This window comes from Salvia splendens, chromosome 18, assembly GCF_004379255.2.
Source record: "Salvia splendens isolate huo1 chromosome 18, SspV2, whole genome shotgun sequence".
NCBI lineage: Eukaryota > Viridiplantae > Streptophyta > Magnoliopsida > Lamiales > Lamiaceae > Salvia > Salvia splendens.
Genome location: NC_056049.1, coordinates 3,009,030 through 3,028,947, shown reverse-complemented (window position 1 = coordinate 3,028,947; position 19,918 = coordinate 3,009,030). Strand labels below are relative to the sequence as shown.

Genomic DNA, 19,918 nt, shown 5'->3' with positions numbered 1-19,918 from the left:
GTCATGGTGGGAGACTTGGACTTCAATAAATCTTACATTCAAGTGAGAAAATTCGATTTAGGGTAAGAAAAAAGTTGGTGGTTTGGTAAGTCTTGCAAGTCTACGCACTAGCTTTGTTTGATATTCAAATATAGTGGCACCATTTTCTTATGCAAAATGGGGGTTTGATTTTCAAAGAAAGACTATTAATTTGTTCACTTGGTATTTACTATTTAGTGATTGCGGATTATCATCTATCTCATTTTCAATGAATAATAGCATTTCTTATAATTTTTTATTTTATATGATCAATTTTTATTTCCAATATATTATTTTATGATTCACTAATCCTTAATTATTTATTTAGTTGAAAACAGAGAGTTTCGTAAAATATTCCTTTTTAAAAATATTTTAAATTCAATAAAGTAAGCTTTTGGTAGATAGCTTCTTGCCATTAGAAAGGTTGACAAACAAAAGTATTTTTAACAAGAGATGTTGTGGTGCAAACCACATCGATGATTGAATAAGTAAAGTTGCAAGCAATATATAAGGGTTATCTCAATTCTATTTGAGAAGGGTCCCAAGAACATATATAACTGTGAGGGCGTAGTCCTCGAAGCGGGTGTGCATCGACAAACCCTCACAGGTCAGAAGTGAAAAGAAACAGAGATGGTGCATTCATGCCTTAATTCTTATGCCATTTCATAGCACTATCACAACGACAACCATTGCAGTAGCACCAAGAGAGTTTTTAAATGAGAGACGACAGAATTGAGAATATTATTCTTATTGAATGTATTGAAATGAAACAAGAGATCTACTATCCTTTTATACACACATGAAACCTGATCATAACAAACTACCAATTCTAACGAATACGATGGAGAGAGCTCATGAGCTAAGACGAGCTGAGACGATCAGTTTCAATAGGGTTATCGACCATCAAGCACGGTGAGAGTGAGCTCGTTATTGGAGTAGCCATTATGGTTCGTTGACACATTCTGCTCCGCGAACACTGGCTGCATGGGTAGTGGCAGCTCCACAATTTCACCACTCAGCATCGAAAGAACGGTTTGAATCGCAGGTCTGTTGTTCGGTGATTCTTGGACACACAGCAGCCCTATTTGAATGCATCGAACCATTTCTTCCTTTCTCTCCCTACTTGCGATGCTTTCCTCCACGAAGCTCAAACCGTTACCCTCATTCCACATTTTCCATGCCTGAAATTCAAATATTAACTTATTTAATTATCAGGATTAGTTTCAAACTATTATAAAAAAATTGACAAGTGCTTACACATCCTATGAGACTCCAGGAAAATTCATCATTGAAATAGTTTGTGTTCTTTTTCCCTTTTATAATCTCCAATATCAACACTCCGATGCTGTATACATCAGATTTTTCAGAAAATCTGCCTCCCATTCCGTATTCTGGCGCCATGTATCCGCTGTTAAATTATCCTACTATGTTAGCAAAACGCGCGTTTATTCTCAGGATGATATATAATTGATGAATATCCACTTACTATGTTCCCACGACTCTTGCAGTACTTCCATGGTCTTCATTGCCTTCGAATATTCTTGCCATCCCAAAATCCGAGATTTTTGGATTCCAGTCTTGGTCTAGGAGAACGTTACTTGGCTTTAGGTCTCTGTGAATGATCCTTAGTCTTGAGTCTCTGTGAAGGTACAAGATGCCTCGTCCGATGCCCTCGATAATGCTGTAACGCACATTCCAATCTAACAACTTCTTTGTTGGATTTGTAGGACCTGTTCAAAACATGTATATTATGGAAACATTGCTGCTGAACATGTCTTTATATGCGTACGAAGATCGTTGAACTGACCAAAGAGACAAATATCTAAGCTTTTGTTTGGCATGTATTCGTATATGAGAATCTTCTCTTCTTTCTCAACACAGCCTCCTAACAGTTTGACAAGATTCCTGTGTTGGAGTTTGGAAATCACAATCACTTCATTCATGAATTCTTGCATTCCTTGTCCGGAGTCTGCTGATAGTCTCTTTACAGCGATTTCTTTCCCGTTTGCCAGAATTCCCTACCAAAATACAAATTGAACATCTGATCTTGTCATACAATTAGTTCAAGCATGTAGAATTGAGTGCATCAAACTGTAAAATGATACCTTGTAAACAGGACCAAAACCACCCCTTCCAAGAAGATTATCTTCGTGGAACCGGTTTGTTGCTTTAGCAAGCATCTCGAAAGTGAACTTTGGCAAATCTCCGATATAAACCTCCTTTGACTCATTTCTAAGTACGATTGCAGTTGAATCCGTAGTAACCATCTGGCCTGCTTCCACAATACTCGTATCTTTCACTTTATCTCCTGATTCGACAAAGAACGATATCAGTTCAAGAGTACTTATTATGTCCATGTAATAAAAGGTTAATAGGCCAATTACCTTTCCTCTTTACCATCAGCCACCAAGCAATGAAGATCATGATAGATATGCAAACAAAACTCACAGCTACCGGAATTATGATGAAAAGCTTTCTTTCCTTGTGGCTACCTGTATAAACAAAGTGATCATTTCAATTATGTCAACCTTTAACTAGCTTGCAAGAGAAACAACTAGTAGTAAATTTTGTGAAAGATGTTACCAAATTCGGAAGCAGAGAGACGAACGTAGAGATCAACACCAACACTACCAAACTCCTGAGTGTCAATCAATGTATTGCTCCAAAACATACAACCAATGTAACTATCATAAGCATAAGCTATGCAGGAGCAGTTCCCCGCACATCTAGTTCGACATTCGTCTTGAACCCTCGAAGGCAAGGGTTGAGCAAAGTCCAGAACCTTCATATACCGCAACCTCTCAAATCCATCGTCTCCACATTGCAACCGGTTCCTCCTCCTGCATCCATTAGTCCAATTCCCTCTCCTCCATTCATCCTCATTTACAGGCTCAAAACCTCTCAAACAGTTACAAATAGGAGATTTCATGTCATTACAGCTACCAAACGCCCCACACTTACCATAAACATCACATTCATTTTCCGGAGCAGTCCATCCCACCTCCCATCTCTTGGCCACACCATTCCAAACCTTCCGAATCACGCTTCCCGTAGAATTCACGCTGGCCGTTATGTACACATTCTCCTGCGGCTTAGAGTAGAAGAAATTCCCTGCGCTGTCGTTCTTCACTTGAGTGAAGCCGTCCAAGTATGACTAGAACATCTCCTTTATCCCGAGAAAGATGAGGCCGTTCCACGGCCCGCTCCTCCAGTGCAGACTCCCCTTGTTCCACGTGGCAAGCTGTGGGATGCTCTGTGCTTCAAGGCCAGCGGTGAAACTTCCTAGCTCGGGATCAGAGGTGTTTTTCCACGCCGACAGCGCCACCATCTTCCCTGTCTTCACATTCTGGCTCAGCGTCATGCCTGGCACAATCACATCGGTAGGCTCTGAGAACGACTCCCATAACACGTCTCCCGTGGCATCTTCCCGCAAGACGAGATTGCCAGTGTCCAAGATTTGGACGACTGGATTAATGACAGAAGATCTAGTGGTGAGATTGGTGGACCAGACGGTTTGATTAGTAGTCCCATCCAAGACGACAAGATTGCCGTCGCGGGACAGAGTAACGGAGCCGGAAGAATCAGTGAGGGGTGTGTCTCTGTTGGCGACCCAAATCACGGTTTCTTGGGAGAAGGAGAAGAAGATGCCTAAGTAGCGGTTGGTTGTGTTTGGAGGTGTGAAGAATCCTAATTTATATATCTGTTTTTGGGATGTGATGGTTTGTGGATCTTTGATCACTACACCTGCTGCAATGGTGTCATTTTCTTTGCTCAAACATGCAACACTTTGGACGATTATAAGAAGAAGAATTGATTTATGAATCAAGAGCTGAGAGATTCTGGTTGCCATTTTTCAAGACTGGACTTATGATTTTGGTGGCTGCTAGTGAAGTGGCTTTATAGCGTTGGATGGAATAGAACGTAAATATTATAAAATAAAATTTAAAAAAAATCCAACATCAGTGATCTTATTGATTGTTTTGAAAAGTATTGAAAATGATGTATTAAGTTAAGTGGTCACCAAAAGGGGAGACTTTGAAAATTGATCAGAAAACTAGGACTTTGAGTCTTCCATTCAAGTTCAAGACATAAATTTAAACGCAAGTAGGCGTAACGATTCAGCTCGGTCGGAGAGAATGACATGTAGTTATGTTAGTCTGCTAGCTCTAATATTTGAATATTTCCATATTATTCAAGCAGAGGTTTATGTACTCCCCTGTTTATAGTCTCACTTTGACTTACACGAATTTTAAGAAATTTGGAGGAAAGTGAGATCCAGTGTACCGAGACAAAACGAAGCATATGGAGGTTGGCAGACATTGTATAAAAGAAATTTTTGAAGTAGAAATTATGAAATTGTCACTTGTACAATCAGAAGACCAGTAACTGAAGTATTATGAAATTTTGCCCATATCTTCCAGCAATAAACCTTACTACTCCCTCTGTCCCATAGTAGATGTCACACTTGGGAGAGATGGCACGTGATTTTAGGAGATGTTATTTTGTGTGTTAAGTGGTGAGAGAAAATATAATTTTATAATTGATGTGAGAATGAACTTTTTCCAAAAAAGGAAATTTGACATCTTTTGTGGAACAAACTAAAAAGGAAAGTGTGACAACTACTACGGGACGGAGGGAGTACTACTTTTCAGTTTCATATTTATTCCTTGGTGGAAAACATGTTGATTTACTAACCAAACCAACTGAAATGTGCCTCTAGCGATTCTATATAAATCTTCTCCTTTTCCTCTTTTATGTATGTATGGTGTGGATGTGCAAAATAAAAAAAAGAAGTTAGTTAGCCGAGTTAGTTAGTTAGTTAGTTGAGAAGGTGTGACATTAATGAGCTGTATTAATCTGTTATATTTCCTTTAAATAGCAACTGTATCACATCTTATGTCTCTTAGCTCAATAAGATCAAGTTAGTCCAGTAGTATCATCGACCGTTAACCACTGAGATAGTTACATTATTCAAGGAGCCACTACTCTTACTCTGCTGAGAAGAACTTGTACCTGTATCCGTGCGGCTCGACTTGTAAGAAAACGCCGACTGTTTTGGTTTAGGAAGCTCTATGATTTCACTTCTTAGCATTGACAGTACAGCCGAAATAAATGGCCTGTCTTCAGGAAGTTCTTGAACACACAATAGTCCGATATGTATGCACCGCATCACCTCTGTCTGGTAACTTGAACTCGATATTCTTGGATCTATCAAAGGCGTGACAATGTCTTTTTTCCATGCTGTCCAAATCTAAAGTTTCAAGTCAAGTAAAAACAACAAATATATCAAGAAAAATAGATAGCTACAGCAGATACTAATAGTAAATGTTCTTGATGTCATCTCAAAATAGAGGTTAGTTATAGCTGACATACATGTCCGAGAAGGTTCAAAGAGCCTTCCTGAGGATAGAAGCTTGTGTTCCTTCTCCCAGTGGCAATCTCCAGCATCAAAACTCCGAAGCTAAACGTGTCTGATTTTTCTGAAAATCTTCCTTTCATTGCATACTCAGGAGGCATATATCCACTGCAAGAAAATGACAATCTTCAAGTAGAGTTGCATTGAGTAACCTAATTTAGGTAAAATTTCACACCACCGAGGAATATACTTACTATGTTCCTACCACTCTCACTGTGCTGACATGATCTTGCTTGGCCTCGTATATTCTGGCCATGCCAAAGTCTGAAATCTTCGGGTTCCAATCATTATCCAACAGTATGTTGCTAGGCTTGAGGTCTCGATGGATTATCCTCAATCTAGAATCTCTGTGGAGATAGAGAAGGCCTCGACAAATACCCTCAATAATATTGAAACGCTTTCTCCAATCTAGGACCTCTTGCGATTGATCTAAGCAGGATTCAAAGCGGAAAGCATAGTGCTCGATATCAAATATAATTTGGATAACATTGTTCACCAAAATAAACTGTATTCAAATTTTAACTGACCAAATAGGAAAAAATCCAAGCTTTTATTAGGCATGTATTCATACACCAACATCTTCTCTCTATCCTCTGCACAGCAGCCAAGTAATCTAACAAGATTCCTGTGTTGGAGTTTCGAAATGAGTTTCACTTCATTCATAAATTCTTGCAACCCTTGTCCTGATGCAGTTGAAAGCCTCTTCACTGCAATTTCTCTCCCACTAGCCAAAACTCCCTAGAGTATTACAGAACTTTCAGCCATTATATTCAACGAGCACGATACATAGATAAGACCAATTGTACGAATCAGCACGAGACACATTTCAGTACCTTGTAGACAGGACCGAAACCACCCTTCCCTAGCTTGTTAGCTTCAGAGAACTCATTGGTCGCATTCGCCAGTTCCTCATATTTAAACAACGGTATGTCTTCAAGATTATCCCGACTCGTTGCATCTTGAGTAGCATTGTCATATTCAGTGGCTTCTCCATTGCCTAAATCATGCACAACTAACTCAAAGCCTGTGCACATTTACTAACTTAAGAGATTACTTGCACAATAATACAAACATTACCTCTGCGTTTAGCAATCCATTTCCAACCAAAACATGAACAAACACACAAAACAACAAAGCTAAGGATTGGCAAAACTATAAAGATCTTCTTAAACCCTTTCTTGTGACCTGCTACAAAGATCAAGAACATCAAACCTAATCTATCGGCAATAACTCAAAATTCCCAATTCTAATAAACTGAATCATACACAATTCAGTAAAATCATCGAATTCTCAACAAGGAGAAGCAATTACCCAACTCGGAATCGGAAAGAGAGAGGCGGAGGTAAATATCAGAGCCCAAGCTGGAGCCCGTCTGAACGTCGATTAAGGGCACGCTCCACATCAAACACCCAAATCCCGAATCAAGTGCATACGCCAAACACGAACAATTCCCCAAACACACACCTGCACACTCGTCTTCCGAAACAGACGATCGGGAAGTGTAGTTCGAAATCTTAATCGAATCGAGCTTCTTAAACCCATCGCCAATCGTCGCGTTGCCGCAATTCAAAGCGACCTTTCTCACGCATCCGCCGCTCCAGTTCCCTGACTCCCAAGCCCTAGCATTCTGCGGGATGAATCCGGGCAAGCAACTGCAAACTGGTGCAGATTGCGGGTCGCAGTTGCCGAATACCCCACACTCGCCATTACTTCTGCAGGTATTGGTTGAGGTGTTGTTATTGCCGCCTTGTGCTCGGCAGAATGCTGCACACAGAGACAAGTGGATGATGGCGGTGATGAGAATGTGAGATGGTATTATCATTAGAATCGTAATGTTAGTATTTTACTTGTAAAATTTAGCTGCATTTTTTTATGGAATTGGTTTGGAAACGATTGAAGAAGGATTTCATCTTGATGAAAGGCATAGCAAGTTGACAGCTTCGTCGTAATTCATCTAAGCAATGATGAGAACGCCGCCATTATAGTTGACGGTGGGTCCCTGCTTTTTTCATCATGACTCCGATCGACTTAATAAGAGCATCTCCAGTGGTTACCCGTCCCACTCGGACATCTACTAAGACTTCCCAAAAATACCTCCTGCCACGTCACTAGGACTTCCCATTCCACTGTCACGTCACTAGGACTTCCCCTGCACAATTCGCCCTTCCCATCGCCCTTCCCACTAGGACTTCCCGCAATAAAATAAATCACAATTATTTAATTATAATTTTGACACGTAATACGGGAAAATTATGTAATACATAGATGTCCGACTCGGACATACGGAAAAATTACATAATAAAAGGAAAAATTACATAATAAAAGGGAAAAAAGAAAAAAATACATAGTCCCACCTACTCGGCTCACTCCTCGTCCTCCTCGTCGCCTATGCCGCCCCCGTTGTCCCCGCCGCTAATCTTGGTGCCATCATCCCCAATGGGTGGCATCCCCAAATCGCGCCGACAGCCATCGATCACCTCCTTCAACAGCCTTTTGTACACCGAATCGGTCGTGCTATGCCACCTATGCATGGTCCGGACCAAGGTACTCGTTAGCTGCGCGCGGGCGAGACGGTCGTACTCTTCTGGGGGAGCAGGGGCCTCCGATTGGACCTTGAACGACCCGCTACCGCTGCTGCTTCCCCTAGCCATCCGCTGCGCAGCCTTTTGCCCAATCGGGCGACGTTTACGGCGGGAGTCTCGTGGAGGAAGCGGGGACACTTCATCGGCTTCTGGGAGCTCGTGCGAACCCGCACTGCTGCTGTATTCACCGGAAGCGTTGATCTTCGTCCGCTTGGGCCAGCCCGAGTCGACACCCGCACAAAACTTCGGAGACTCCCTCACAACGAGATAGGCCTCCCACTGGTCGAAATCTTTGAACTTCAAGGTTGGGTCGGGGTACTGCGACAAGGCACGCTTCTTCACATCCTCCTCGGACATACCGCTGGTTGCCTGGCGGAGGTTGTTTTGGTAGAGGCCGGCAAATCGACTAAGCTTAGGCCTCAACCGATCCCACTGTTTCCGGCATTGTTCGGGAGTGCGAGGCTTCGCCCCAGCCGGTTTGTGTGTGAGGTAGGCTTCAGCGACGCGATGCCATAGTCTGTCAATATGCTGGTTAGCACCGACGTAGGCATCCTCGACTACTGAAACCCAAGACTTCGCAAGCGCGACGTTTTCCCACACGCTCCAGATAGTCCTCTTTCCCGTCTCCTCCTCATCCACCTCTTCTGCCACCGTTCGCGAGGAGGAGCCCATGGCTTTTCCCTTGCCCTTGCCCCTGCCACGACCCTTGCCCCTGCCCCTCCCCCTTGCCGCTGTCCCCACATCAGTGGGAGTCTCCCTGATCGGAGATAGCCCCAAGTCCTCAAAAGAGAACGTTTCCAAGGGGGTGAACTGAGTCTCCGGAACAATACTGGAGGGGGAATCAGTAGACTGCATATCGATAAATGGGCGATATACATCCTCCGCAGGTGGTTCAGGGCCCTGGCCACTCCCTCCCCCAACAGGAGCAGACATCATTCCCGGCATCATCCCCGGCATCATCCCACCCATCCCCATCATATTTGGGGTCATGCCCCCCATCCCCATCCCCATCCCCATCATATTTGGGGTCATGCCCCCCATCCCGCTGCCCTGGGCATCATACCACCCATACCACTCATCCCACCCATCCAATTGTACATATTGAAGTACGGGGGCATCATACCGCCCATCCCACCCATTTGGGACTGCATCCCCGACATTGCTGGCGTGAAAGCATTTTCGCTAGCGTTTCCCTCCAGATCTGCGGGAAACGTCGGAGTATGCGACTCGCTCGTGGCGGGGGAGTTCCTGTTGCTATCCATTAAGTAGAAATGAAATTTGTAGTAAAAAGAAGAGAGAAACTTGTTAACACAAGTGGTGCGAATGAAATGAAGTTCAACGAGACGAATATATAGAGTTCAAAAAAAATCAAAAATAAAAAAAACGGACGTCCGACCCCCCCCCCACAATGGCGCCCGTCGACTCGGACGTCCCGCGGATATCCGAGGACGTGCGACGTCCTACCTGCATGGGCGTATCCGACCTTATTTTCCACAATGGCGGACGTCCGGTCGCCCGTCGCCGACGTCCGAGTCGGACGTCCGCCGCTGGAGATGCTCTAAGAAACAAAATACTACAGAGTACTAATACAACGTAAAGTTCATAAATAACGGTCTAAAATTGACATAGTTATCTTTTACAATGATGGAGACCACAATAGTGGCCACCTATGCTTAAATAATGACACGTGATTTGAGGAGAATTTATATTAGAGTAGTCCATTTCGGTCTATGACCAAAATATGAATTTGGTCCAAAATATTTACTTCTTGAAAAACAGATCCATAATAAATGAAAATATAGACGAAGCAATCATTTTTTTAACGGTTCCGTCAAAAAACTAACGGTCAATGCTAATAAATGAAAATATCGACGAAGCAATCATTTTTTTAACGGTTCCGTCAAAAAACTAACGGTCAATGCTAATTGCACAGCAGTATGACAGTTAGTTTTTGACGGAATCGTAAAAAAATGACCATCCCGACAAAGATTTCATTTGTTATGGACCTATTTTTCAAAAAGTGAATGTTTTGGAATAAATACGTATTTTTGTCATATGTTTAGGACCAAAATTGACATTTACTCTTTATATTATGTGAGAGTGGAGAGAGAATATATTTATGGTATTATGTGAAAGATAACTTTTTTTTCAAATACAAATATGATATTTTTACCTAATTTTTTCCTTCTCTTTCACTCTTTTATTTTATCAATTTTTATTAAAACTTGTGGGCGTGTGTCGTCCACAAATAGAACTATTCGACGGATGGAGTATAAAAACAAGACACACCTTCCACTGACATTTTCCACCTACTTTTTGTTCATATGTCCTATTAAGTGATTCATAGTATTCTTTCTTGTGACATTCAAAGATAAGTGAGTCATTTGGCATTTTCTCTCTTATTTTTTCTTCTTTACTTAATTTCTATCTTACTTTTTCACTTTCACTTTACTAATAAAACCTCAGTCTTAAATCTCATGCGGAAAGAAAAATGACTTTCTTAGCAAGGACGGAAGGAAGTACTACATTTCCTAAAATCCGTATCAGATCTAACTTGGCTTCGGATCAAACTTGGCATTATATTGGTGGACGGAGGGAGAGAGTAGATAAAATGAAGCCCATTACAATGTCACACGCCATCAAATGAGCACTCATCTAGTGGATGGAAGCGTGGGTCTTGCATTATCATAAAACTTTACCCCCGCCGCCCTATGCTGTCTTGGTATGCGTTGAATGTTGAATGCTCGGAAATTCTTTCCAAAGATATCCTCTTTGAGCGTCTTACCTAAGAGCATCTCCAATAACCGGCGTCACCACCGCCACGCCGATTTTTCGCCCACGCCGGTTTGACGCCGAACCATTGGAACCGGCGTGGGCGAAATCGGCGTCAAAATCGGCGTCGCCATGCCGATTCCCGCGCTGACGCCGGTTCCGACGCCGATCCTCACGGGCGCCATTGTGCGTCCCGGATCGGCGCCAAACCGGCGTCGGATTTAAATTTTTTTTTTGTTTTTCGAACACACTATATATACGCGCGTTGAACCTTATTTTCATTCGCACCACTTGTTTTAACGAGTACTCTCTCTCTACCTTACTTTCTGTACAAGATCAATAACGAGCAATGGAGAACAACTACGAAGGTACTCCAGTTAATCCCGGGGGATGGTCTCAGACTCCCCCGCCTCCCGGTGTAGGGTCTCAGACGCCCCCGACTCCCGGGGCAGGGTCCCATACTTCCCCGGCTCCTGGGGGAGGTGGTTGGCCTCCGATGAGCGGGTACTACAACATGTACCCGGGGCAGCATATGATTCCGGGGTGGGCACCCGGCATGCAGCCCCCTATGCAGATGATGCCGGGGTGGGCACCCGGCATGCAGCCACCGGCGCAGCAGATGATGCCACCGGCGCAACAGATTATTCCCCCGGCGCAGGGGACGCACGGGGGGGACAACGCATATCGGCCGACTTTTGATTTTTCCACCGGTTCTTCGCACACATCGACCCCAACGGATGCACAGTATACGGAGACCTTCTCCTTAGCGGACTTGGGTTTTGATATTAACGAGGTTTCGGAAACTCTCATTCAAAGCCAGGGAGTAGGGCGGGGTAAGAAGAAGGGCAAGGCGAAGAAGGTCGGCGAGTCGTCGCAGCCCCAAGCCGAAATCCGGGGCCGGAGGAAGTGGACAGACACGGAGAACGTTGCGGTTGCCAAGGCGTGGGTGAGTGTCTGCGACGATCCTCTGGTTTCGAACAACCAGAGGATCGTCAACTTGTGGGCCAAGATAGCCGCAGCCTACAGGGCATTTTGCCCTGAAGGGAGACCGTGCACCGGGGAGGAGGTCCGGAAGTGCTGGGACCGAATCAGGGCTGGCGTCTCTCGATTTTCAGGTTTGTACGCCAACACCCTCCGCATGCAGACCAGTGGCCAAACAGAGGAAGACTGCAGGAGGATTGCGGAGAGAGCCTACCCCGATCCGGATAAGAAGTACTATGAGTTCACCTACTGGAACTGCTACGTTGTGCTCAACGAGTCGGAGAAATTCCGGGCAGGCGTCAACGCTGGCTGGCCGAAGAGGCAGAGACTGAACTATACCGGAGATTATAGCGGCAGCAGCGGTGGTTCGTCAGACCTCCCTGAGACGGCCCAGGAGGTCCCGACTCCTCGGTCGTTCGGTCGCCGACCTCGCCCGGTTGGGCAAAGGCGGGCGCAGCAGGTTGCGAGGGGGGGGCACCTGAAAGGATGGGATTTTGCACGCGTGTCGTAGGCACGTGTCCCTTCCTATTCAACAAGATTTATAAGTTCCCACTTTCTAAAATACTATTAATTAGCATATGGTAAGTTAGGATGTCGAACCCACGAGGAACGGTAGCATCCATTATGTATTTCCACACTTAGAAAGGTTTTGGCGATGCCGCCACGCTCTAAATTGGGGGTGGGAACTAAACTACGAAATGTAAATAAAACTTAAGCAAAGATTGGGAACTAAAAGTGAAAATAACATGCAAGTAAAAGAAAGCATTTAAACTGGAACGCGGACTGGGCAAGTTGATAAACTGGGCAGTTTGGCAGAGAAAATAAAAGCAGTAGCTAGAAAATTACAACACTTAGCGAAAATAAGACCATTCGGAAATAAAAACAGAGCAGCTACATGCATGAACATTCCTAAGATTAGAAAGCAAAAGAAACTAAGTTAAAAGGCTAAGGAAAATAAACTAAGTGTTAACTACTAAAGAAATCTAGAAACTAAGATAGTGACATGCAAAATGTTGTCTAAAGCAAGCTAAACTAAATTAGATTTAAATGGTGGTTGAGTGCAGTGATAAACTAAGCTAAAAGGCTTTCTAAAGTGAAAGCTAAGTGATGGAAAAGGTGTACATCTTGTCTCCTAACTCCTATTACCCAAAAGTGTAAAACCATTGGATAAAAGCCTACAACTAATGGTTCTTTCACTTGACTTCTAAAAGCTGATTTTAACTACTAATCCTACACTAAAGGCACGAAAATAAGAGTAAATAAAAGACTAAATGGCTGCTACACAACTAACCAAGCAAGAGAAACACCAAATCATCAATTAAACTACCTAAACATGCATTGAAAACACCAAATTAAAAGCTGAAAGTTAAAGACTCATTGAAGAAGATAAAGAAAGCTTCATAACACATAAACATGGTGAAAAGAAAATGCTTAAGAAACTGATTTTAAAAGCTTGAAAGAAGTTTTAACTAAACAAGAACATAACCAACACTAAAACTAAACAACAAGCTAAAACCGGAAATCAAACAAGAGCTAAACTTAAAGCACATTAAATACACAAACACTTAGAGAAATTACTACTTGAAATGAGCTTTTAAAACAAGAACAACAACAATAACTAAGAGTGAGATTTATGCAAAAGAACTACAAAGTTAAGAACAAGCAACTAGAGAAAATAAACACTACAACTAAATTACTACTACTTCAACCCATGGTGAACAAAGATCTTGGCAGCCTTGAAGTTGAAATCTCTCTTCTTAAGGAAGACAGAAATATTCCTAGAGAGAGAAATAAAACTAAACTAAAGTAAAGCTAAGTGGTAAAGTGACTAGTGGTTCTTGTCCTTGGAAAGTTAAGTATTTTTAATACATATATCCAATAAAAGATATTTCCTTTCTTTTTTACTTTCCAAGGGAAGAAATGGGCGTGTGTAGCAAGTGGGATACATCCTTCATAAGTGTGTGGAAGTGGCTTTAGTCATTTTCCCGTCAGGTTCAAACTGGCCAGTCCAACAGCTTGGGCAGTTTGAGTCTTCTTTGCCTTCTTCCTACACTTTCTTCCATTTTTTCACATTTTGCCCTCTTTCTTGCATGTTTTCCTTTTCACGCCTTCATTAAGCAGCTTCCGAACTTAATGATCCATACCCTGCCAAAAAACATCTTTTTTCATGCAAATATTCAACTAATAAGTGCGAAAAGTGATCGTTTCCGAGTGACGAAAACTAGCCTATCAAACCTCCTCACACTTGGATCATACTTGTCCCAAGTATGTAGTTGGACATTTTACTCAATTGCTAGTTTAAGTCACTCCCCTCTACTTTCTAGACAAACACACACACACTAACTAAAACAAAATATAACACAAAGACATTTACTAAACACAAACAAACACAACGACTCGAGAAACACATGATAGACAAAACAAGCAAGTTGTATGAAAAGCGTAATGATCCCCCAAGGACCAAGCTCAAAACAGATTTTTAAAACATAATTTTTTTCATCGAACAATGTGGTTCCAACCGTCGGTCTCATCAAGATAGTTAAGCATATATCACAAGCAAAAGATTCACTCCCTATCCCTCTCAAAATGTAAGGACCATTCTCTCAATAATAATGACGAAGATGCAATCAAGGAGATATCACTTTATCACATGTAGCTCAAGAGGGTCTTGTACGGGATGTAATGGGGCTTGGGACCATTTAAATATTGTCGGTTAGATCCTAGGGGTCCTAAGCTAGTGAGTGTAGTACAACAAAAAAAACTTGTGCTTATTCTTCAAAGAGGTACTAGAAACTCCAAACACAATCACCCATGATCAAACCAACACTAGAGATGCGCTTCACTTTCTTCTTCTTCTTTTTCATCTTTTTTTTCTTTTTTCTTCTTCGATCTACCTTCCCACTCTTTCCTTGCCAATTTCTCTTTGTTTAGCTTCCTTCCTTTTTTCTTCTTTTTCTGTTTCTTCTTTGTCTTTCTTCTTGTGTTTTCATTTCTTCTTCTTTTTTCTTCCTCTTTTTCTTTTCATGATAGCCACCGTTTTTTTTTCTTTTTTGGTGGGGGGAGACAGATTTGTTTGGAAGTTCACAAATGCAATCTCTTTTCCAAAATGTGGTGATCATGTAGGAGCAACTAAGCACATTTATTTTGCACAAGAGGGAAACCATTTTCTAACTTAAAATGAAATGTAGGCTCAAGGTTTCAAAGTGGCAACTAGGGGAAGCTCTTTTTGTTTGATGTAATCACAAAGAATAAAGCTCAATTTGGTTTTTCCTAGTGCCCTCTATCTATGCCATAGTGACCAAGCGATATCAACTATCATGCAATGCAATGTCATTTTACGCTCGAATACATGTAGAAAGTGTTCTACTTTGAGGCTTTGAACCTTACCATTTATGGGCTTTTATGCATGTGGCAGTGCTTCACATTTCCATCATACTCAACTTCATTCAATCAAAACCACAAGTTCTTGAATAAATTTTTCAAAACAAAGCAAGTCATTTTTTTGCTACGATTCAATAGGGGGATCATTACCAAATCATGCATCAAGGCTTGGAAAAAAGATAAAACACAACTCTTTACAAAAATGACACAACACCAACACGACCGAACAACAAAACAAACCCCCTCCTCACACTTAGACCTTGCTTGCCCTCAAGCAAGTTTGGTTAAAATGTTGGAAAATGAAACACTATCACATAAAACTTAGAAAATCAAGAACAAGAATCCCGCCTCCTCACACTTGGGCATTGCTTGCTCGAGAGCAAATAGACCAAGTGTTTAGAGAGAGATTACTAACAGCACAAAACAATCACAATGGTCCGACAAAGCCACAACATACACCCAACAAGGCCGGCAAGGCCACAAAACATGCAAAACAAGGCCGGCGAGGCCGCAACAACAAAAAACTTTAAGTAAACACATACATCACACATACAACATATATACACAACAAATAAAAGAGAGGGTTGGATAGAAATCACCTCCCCCGCCATTTGCGGGGGGTACGGGCTGTTGCGGCAGGTGGTGGTGGAGATGGTGCAACTGCCTCCTTGGATTTTGATTCCAAGCTCATGTGTCGGCTTCACGGCTCCTTCGCATTCGGCTACTTTATCCACTGTGGCATCCAGACTGCCCAGTTCAACAAACTGGGCCGGATACATGTGTTCTTCCAAAAAATCATCATCAAATCTTGCTTTCCAATCCTTCCAAGTAGACGCATTCAACTTCCTTTTAGGGTCCCTATAGAGTTTAGAACCCTTCTCTGAACTCATGTAAACCACACAAACATCGGGGCTTATACACATGATGTCGTCGGCCAAAGTCCAACCGGTCACCTCCTTATGCCTCTTCAAAACCTTGATCGGCTATTTTTCTTGACGCTTGTGTAAGCTACTATTGATCATGAGAACGGTCTCATTTTCTTCTAAATATTTGAGCTTCGAAGGAAATGCATTTGACTCCAATTTAGGTGGATGGATCTCAAATGATAGCAACTCTTTCTCCACTCTTGAACTGGACAGTTCATTCTGACTGGGCAGTCCCTTAGGATCAGATAGTTTACATCTCTCAGGTGGGTTTGTGTGATCCCTCTTTTTGCACCAAGTCATTATTTCAGTCTCTATCTCCTCATCACCAAGCCCTTGAGTATTGAACAACTTGCATTCACTAAGTCCTTCGAGCTCAAATTGTTCTTCAATGGAGGGAAACAGATACATTTCTTGCAAAAACTCGCCTTCAAGAAAGTCGGGACCTTTCAACTCTTTGATCAACTTCTCACCTTGTCCATTTTCCAACTCACTATTGATGATAACGGGGAGAGTGTCATTTTCCCCAAAGCAGACATGTTTGAGGTTAGAAGGCAGTGGCTTCAACTTCAATTTTGGTGATCGAACTTCCGACGACACCACCTCCTCCTCTGCCCTCAGACTGGGCAGGTTGCACTGACTGGGCAGATCGTCTAGATTGGGCAGGTTACTGGCAGATTTTGCACTCTCCAATTTGTTGCACCACTTCATGATGGCCACCTCTTCTAGTCTCAAAGGCATGGGTGTAGGCCCATCTGGTTGAATGATGATATTCTCTTCAATCTCCTCATCGCTATCCTCTTCATCTTCAAACCAAGCAATCACCTGACTTGGGCAGTGTGTTGCACTGGGCAATCTGGGCTCATGTTCCAATGATTCCCCTGGTCCGCTGTTTGAGTTATTGTTGAATGAAGCATTCAACTCTTTCCTGGACCTAAGGGTAATCTGATCAATATTCTCCTCTCTTGGTGGTTGCACTTGAGCCGGAATTCCTCTACCATTCCCACGCATATCATTGATGCAAGTCGCCAATTGTGTCATTTGGCGTGCAAGATGATCAAGACTAATCATTTGCTCATATTGTTCGTCATGCATCTCATGCACCACGTTGTAATTGGTTTGCAAATTGTTTTGCATGAGTTGTTGGGAGGTGATTAGATCCTCCATCATATCTTCTAAGCACATGGGCGGCATTGACGAATGATTTGATTGATATTGGCCGAATTCTTGTGGATGGAAACACGGAGGGAATTCTTCTTGATCGGGAGGCCAACAAACATGATTTTCGTCTGACCCTTGGAAAGCTTGGTGGTGTACTTGTGGTGGTGGATCTTGATATTGTTGGTTCGGGTTGGTCCATTCAAAATAGGAGTAATCATCCCATCCATGATCGTAAGGATCTGTGAAATGATCTATGATTTCCCTTTAATGGCGCACCGCTCTTGTCATTGCCGCTTGAATTGGTTTCCTCTTCGGTTCACTCCGAACCTTCGGACTCTTCAAACTGGACAGTCTGGTGAACTGGGCAAGTACATGGACTGCCCAGGCCAGAAAGCCTAGCTTCAGCTTGTTTTGTCAAACGTGAGTCCTTGTGCAACCTCTTCGCCTTTTCTCGATTTCAATATCGAACAGCAGCCTTGGAGAAGAGGACCTGCTCATAAACTAAAAATAAAATAAAGAGAAAAAAGAAAAACAACAACAAAAAACAAGTCAAAAACTATATACAATAAATGTAGGAATACATAACGAGACAACAACACCGTTCCCCGGCAACGGCGCCATTTGAGAGGATGGGATTTTGCACGCGTGTCGTAGGCACGTGTCCCTTCCTATTCAACAAGATTTATAAGTTCCCACTTTCCAAAATACTATTAATTAGCATATGGTAAGTTAGGGTGTCGAACCCACGAGGAACGGTAGCATCCATTATGTATTTCCACACTTAGAAAGGTTTTGGCGATGCCGCCACGCTCTAAATTGGGGGTGGGAACTAAACTACGAAATGTAAATAAAACTTAAGCAAAGATTGGGAACTAAAAGTGAAAATAACATGCAAGTAAAAGAAAGCATTTAAACTGGAACGCGGACTGGGCAAGTTGATAAACTGGGCAGTTTGGCAGAGAAAATAAAAGCAGTAGCTAGAAAATTACAACACTTAGCGAAAATAAGACCATTCGGAAATAAAAACAGAGCAGCTACATGCATGAACATTCCTAAGATTAGAAAGCAAAAGAAACTAAGTTAAAAGGCTAAGGAAAATAAACTAAGTGTTAACTACTAAAGAAATCTAGAAACTAAGATAGTGACATGCAAAATGTTGTCTAAAGCAAGCTAAACTAAATTAGATTTAAATGGTGGTTGAGTGCAGTGATAAACTAAGCTAAAAGGCTTTCTAAAGTGAAAGCTAAGTGATGGAAAAGGTGTACATCTTGTCTCCTAACTCCTATTACCCAAAAGTGTAAAACCATTGGATAAAAGCCTACAACTAATGGTTCTTTCACTTGACTTCTAAAAGCTGATTTTAACTACTAATCCTACACTAAAGGCACGAAAATAAGAGTAAATAAAAGACTAAATGGCTGCTACACAACTAACCAAGCAAGAGAAACACCAAATCATCAATTAAACTACCTAAACATGCATTGAAAACACCAAATTAAAAGCTGAAAGTTAAAGACTCATTGAAGAAGATAAAGAAAGCTTCATAACACATAAACATGGTGAAAAGAAAATGCTTAAGAAACTGATTTTAAAAGCTTGAAAGAAGTTTTAACTAAACAAGAACATAACCAACACTAAAACTAAACAACAAGCTAAAACCGGAAATCAAACAAGAGCTAAACTTAAAGCACATTAAATACACAAACACTTAGAGAAATTACTACTTGAAATGAGCTTTTAAAACAAGAACAACAACAATAACTAAGAGTGAGATTTATGCAAAAGAACTACAAAGTTAAGAACAAGCAACTAGAGAAAATAAACACTACAACTAAATTACTACTACTTCAACCCATGGTGAACAAAGATCTTGGCAGCCTTGAAGTTGAAATCTCTCTTCTTAAGGAAGACAGAAATATTCCTAGAGAGAGAAATAAAACTAAACTAAAGTAAAGCTAAGTGGTAAAGTGACTAGTGGTTCTTGTCCTTGGAAAGTTAAGTATATTTAATACATATATCTAATAAAAGATATTTCCTTTCTTTTTTACTTTCCAAGGGAAGAAATGGGCGTGTGTAGCAAGTGGGATACATCCTTCATAAGTGTGTGGAAGTGGCTTTAGTCATTTTCCCGTCAGGTTCAAACTGGCCAGTCCAACAGCTTGGGCAGTTTGAGTCTTCTTTGCCTTCTTCCTACACTTTCTTCCATTTTTTCACATTTTGCCCTCTTTCTTGCATGTTTTCCTTTTCACGCCTTCATTAAGCAGCTTCCGAACTTAATGATCCATACCCTGCCAAAAAACATCTTTTTTCATGCAAATATTCAACTAATAAGTGCGAAAAGTGATCGTTTCCGAGTGACGAAAACTAGCCTATCAGCACCCCGAGTTCCCAGGACGTCCATTCGGCATCCCCCCTCGGCAGGTCTACCGAGGAGCTCAAATTCTTCGCGCGCCAACAAACGCGTGCTCAAATGGTGAAGACCTTAGCCGACTTCCAAGCGGCGGTGGACCCCGAGGTGAAGGATTTTCTTCGTGTATTGCTCCAGAGCCAGCGTGAAGAATTGGAGGCGATGAGGAGGGACACCGGCGGGAATAGCCGCGGCGTAGGTGGTGACGGAGGCGGCGGCGACGACGGTGAAGAAGCGCTGGGCGACGACGGAGACGAGGACGGCGGCGATAAGTGAT

At 42.2% G+C, this 19,918-nt stretch overlaps 2 protein-coding genes across 4 annotated transcripts; both read right to left on the bottom strand.

Annotated features, from left to right (window-relative positions):
* Positions 1–727: 727 nt before the first annotated feature.
* On the bottom strand, positions 728–3,171 carry LOC121777099 (G-type lectin S-receptor-like serine/threonine-protein kinase SD1-13). The gene is made up of 7 exons (XM_042174243.1): positions 2,602–3,171; positions 2,403–2,510; positions 2,124–2,326; positions 1,826–2,036; positions 1,505–1,748; positions 1,276–1,426; positions 728–1,199 (listed from the first exon to the last, which is right to left on the bottom strand). Exons 1-7 carry the CDS (start codon positions 2,945–2,947, stop codon positions 912–914), a joined length of 1,551 nt encoding a protein of 516 aa, XP_042030177.1. The 5' UTR covers positions 2,948–3,171; the 3' UTR covers positions 728–911.
* LOC121777098 (G-type lectin S-receptor-like serine/threonine-protein kinase At1g11330) lies at positions 3,171–7,422 on the bottom strand. Of its 3 annotated transcripts, XM_042174242.1 has the most exons (9): positions 7,282–7,422; positions 6,746–7,198; positions 6,512–6,622; positions 6,268–6,431; positions 5,962–6,172; positions 5,629–5,863; positions 5,392–5,542; positions 5,032–5,269; positions 3,171–3,765 (listed from the first exon to the last, which is right to left on the bottom strand). In XM_042174242.1, the coding sequence occupies exons 1-9, from the start codon at positions 7,298–7,300 to the stop codon at positions 3,173–3,175; spliced, it is 2,175 nt and encodes a 724-aa protein (XP_042030176.1). In that variant the 5' UTR covers positions 7,301–7,422; the 3' UTR covers positions 3,171–3,172. The 3 variants fall into 3 exon arrangements, with proteins under 3 accessions (XP_042030176.1, XP_042030174.1, XP_042030175.1); XM_042174240.1 differs by having other exon boundaries at positions 6,746–7,368; XM_042174241.1 differs by having other exon boundaries at positions 6,512–6,619; positions 6,746–7,368.
* Between the last annotated feature and the right edge of the window lie 12,496 nt (positions 7,423–19,918).

What these genes read in the sequence shown, in the direction of transcription:
- LOC121777099 (XM_042174243.1), bottom strand. Translation starts at nt 2,947, where the DNA reads ATGAAATCTCCTATTTGTAACTGTTTGAGAGGTTTTGAGCCTGTAAAT. An exon ending in TCTCTCTGCTTCCGAATTTG is followed by an intron (nt 2,511 to 2,601) that starts GTAACATCTTTC and finishes TTGTTTATACAG; the next exon opens with GTAGCCACAAGGAAAGAAAG. An exon ending in CCTGGAGTCTCATAGGATGT is followed by an intron (nt 1,200 to 1,275) that starts GTAAGCACTTGT and finishes TTTGAATTTCAG; the next exon opens with GCATGGAAAATGTGGAATGA.
- LOC121777098 (XM_042174240.1), bottom strand. Translation starts at nt 7,256, where the DNA reads ATGATAATACCATCTCACATTCTCATCACCGCCATCATCCACTTGTCT. An exon ending in CTTGGATTTTTTCCTATTTG is followed by an intron (nt 5,864 to 5,961) that starts GTCAGTTAAAAT and finishes AATCCTGCTTAG; the next exon opens with ATCAATCGCAAGAGGTCCTA. An exon ending in CTTTGAACCTTCTCGGACAT is followed by an intron (nt 5,270 to 5,391) that starts GTATGTCAGCTA and finishes TTGAAACTTTAG; the next exon opens with ATTTGGACAGCATGGAAAAA.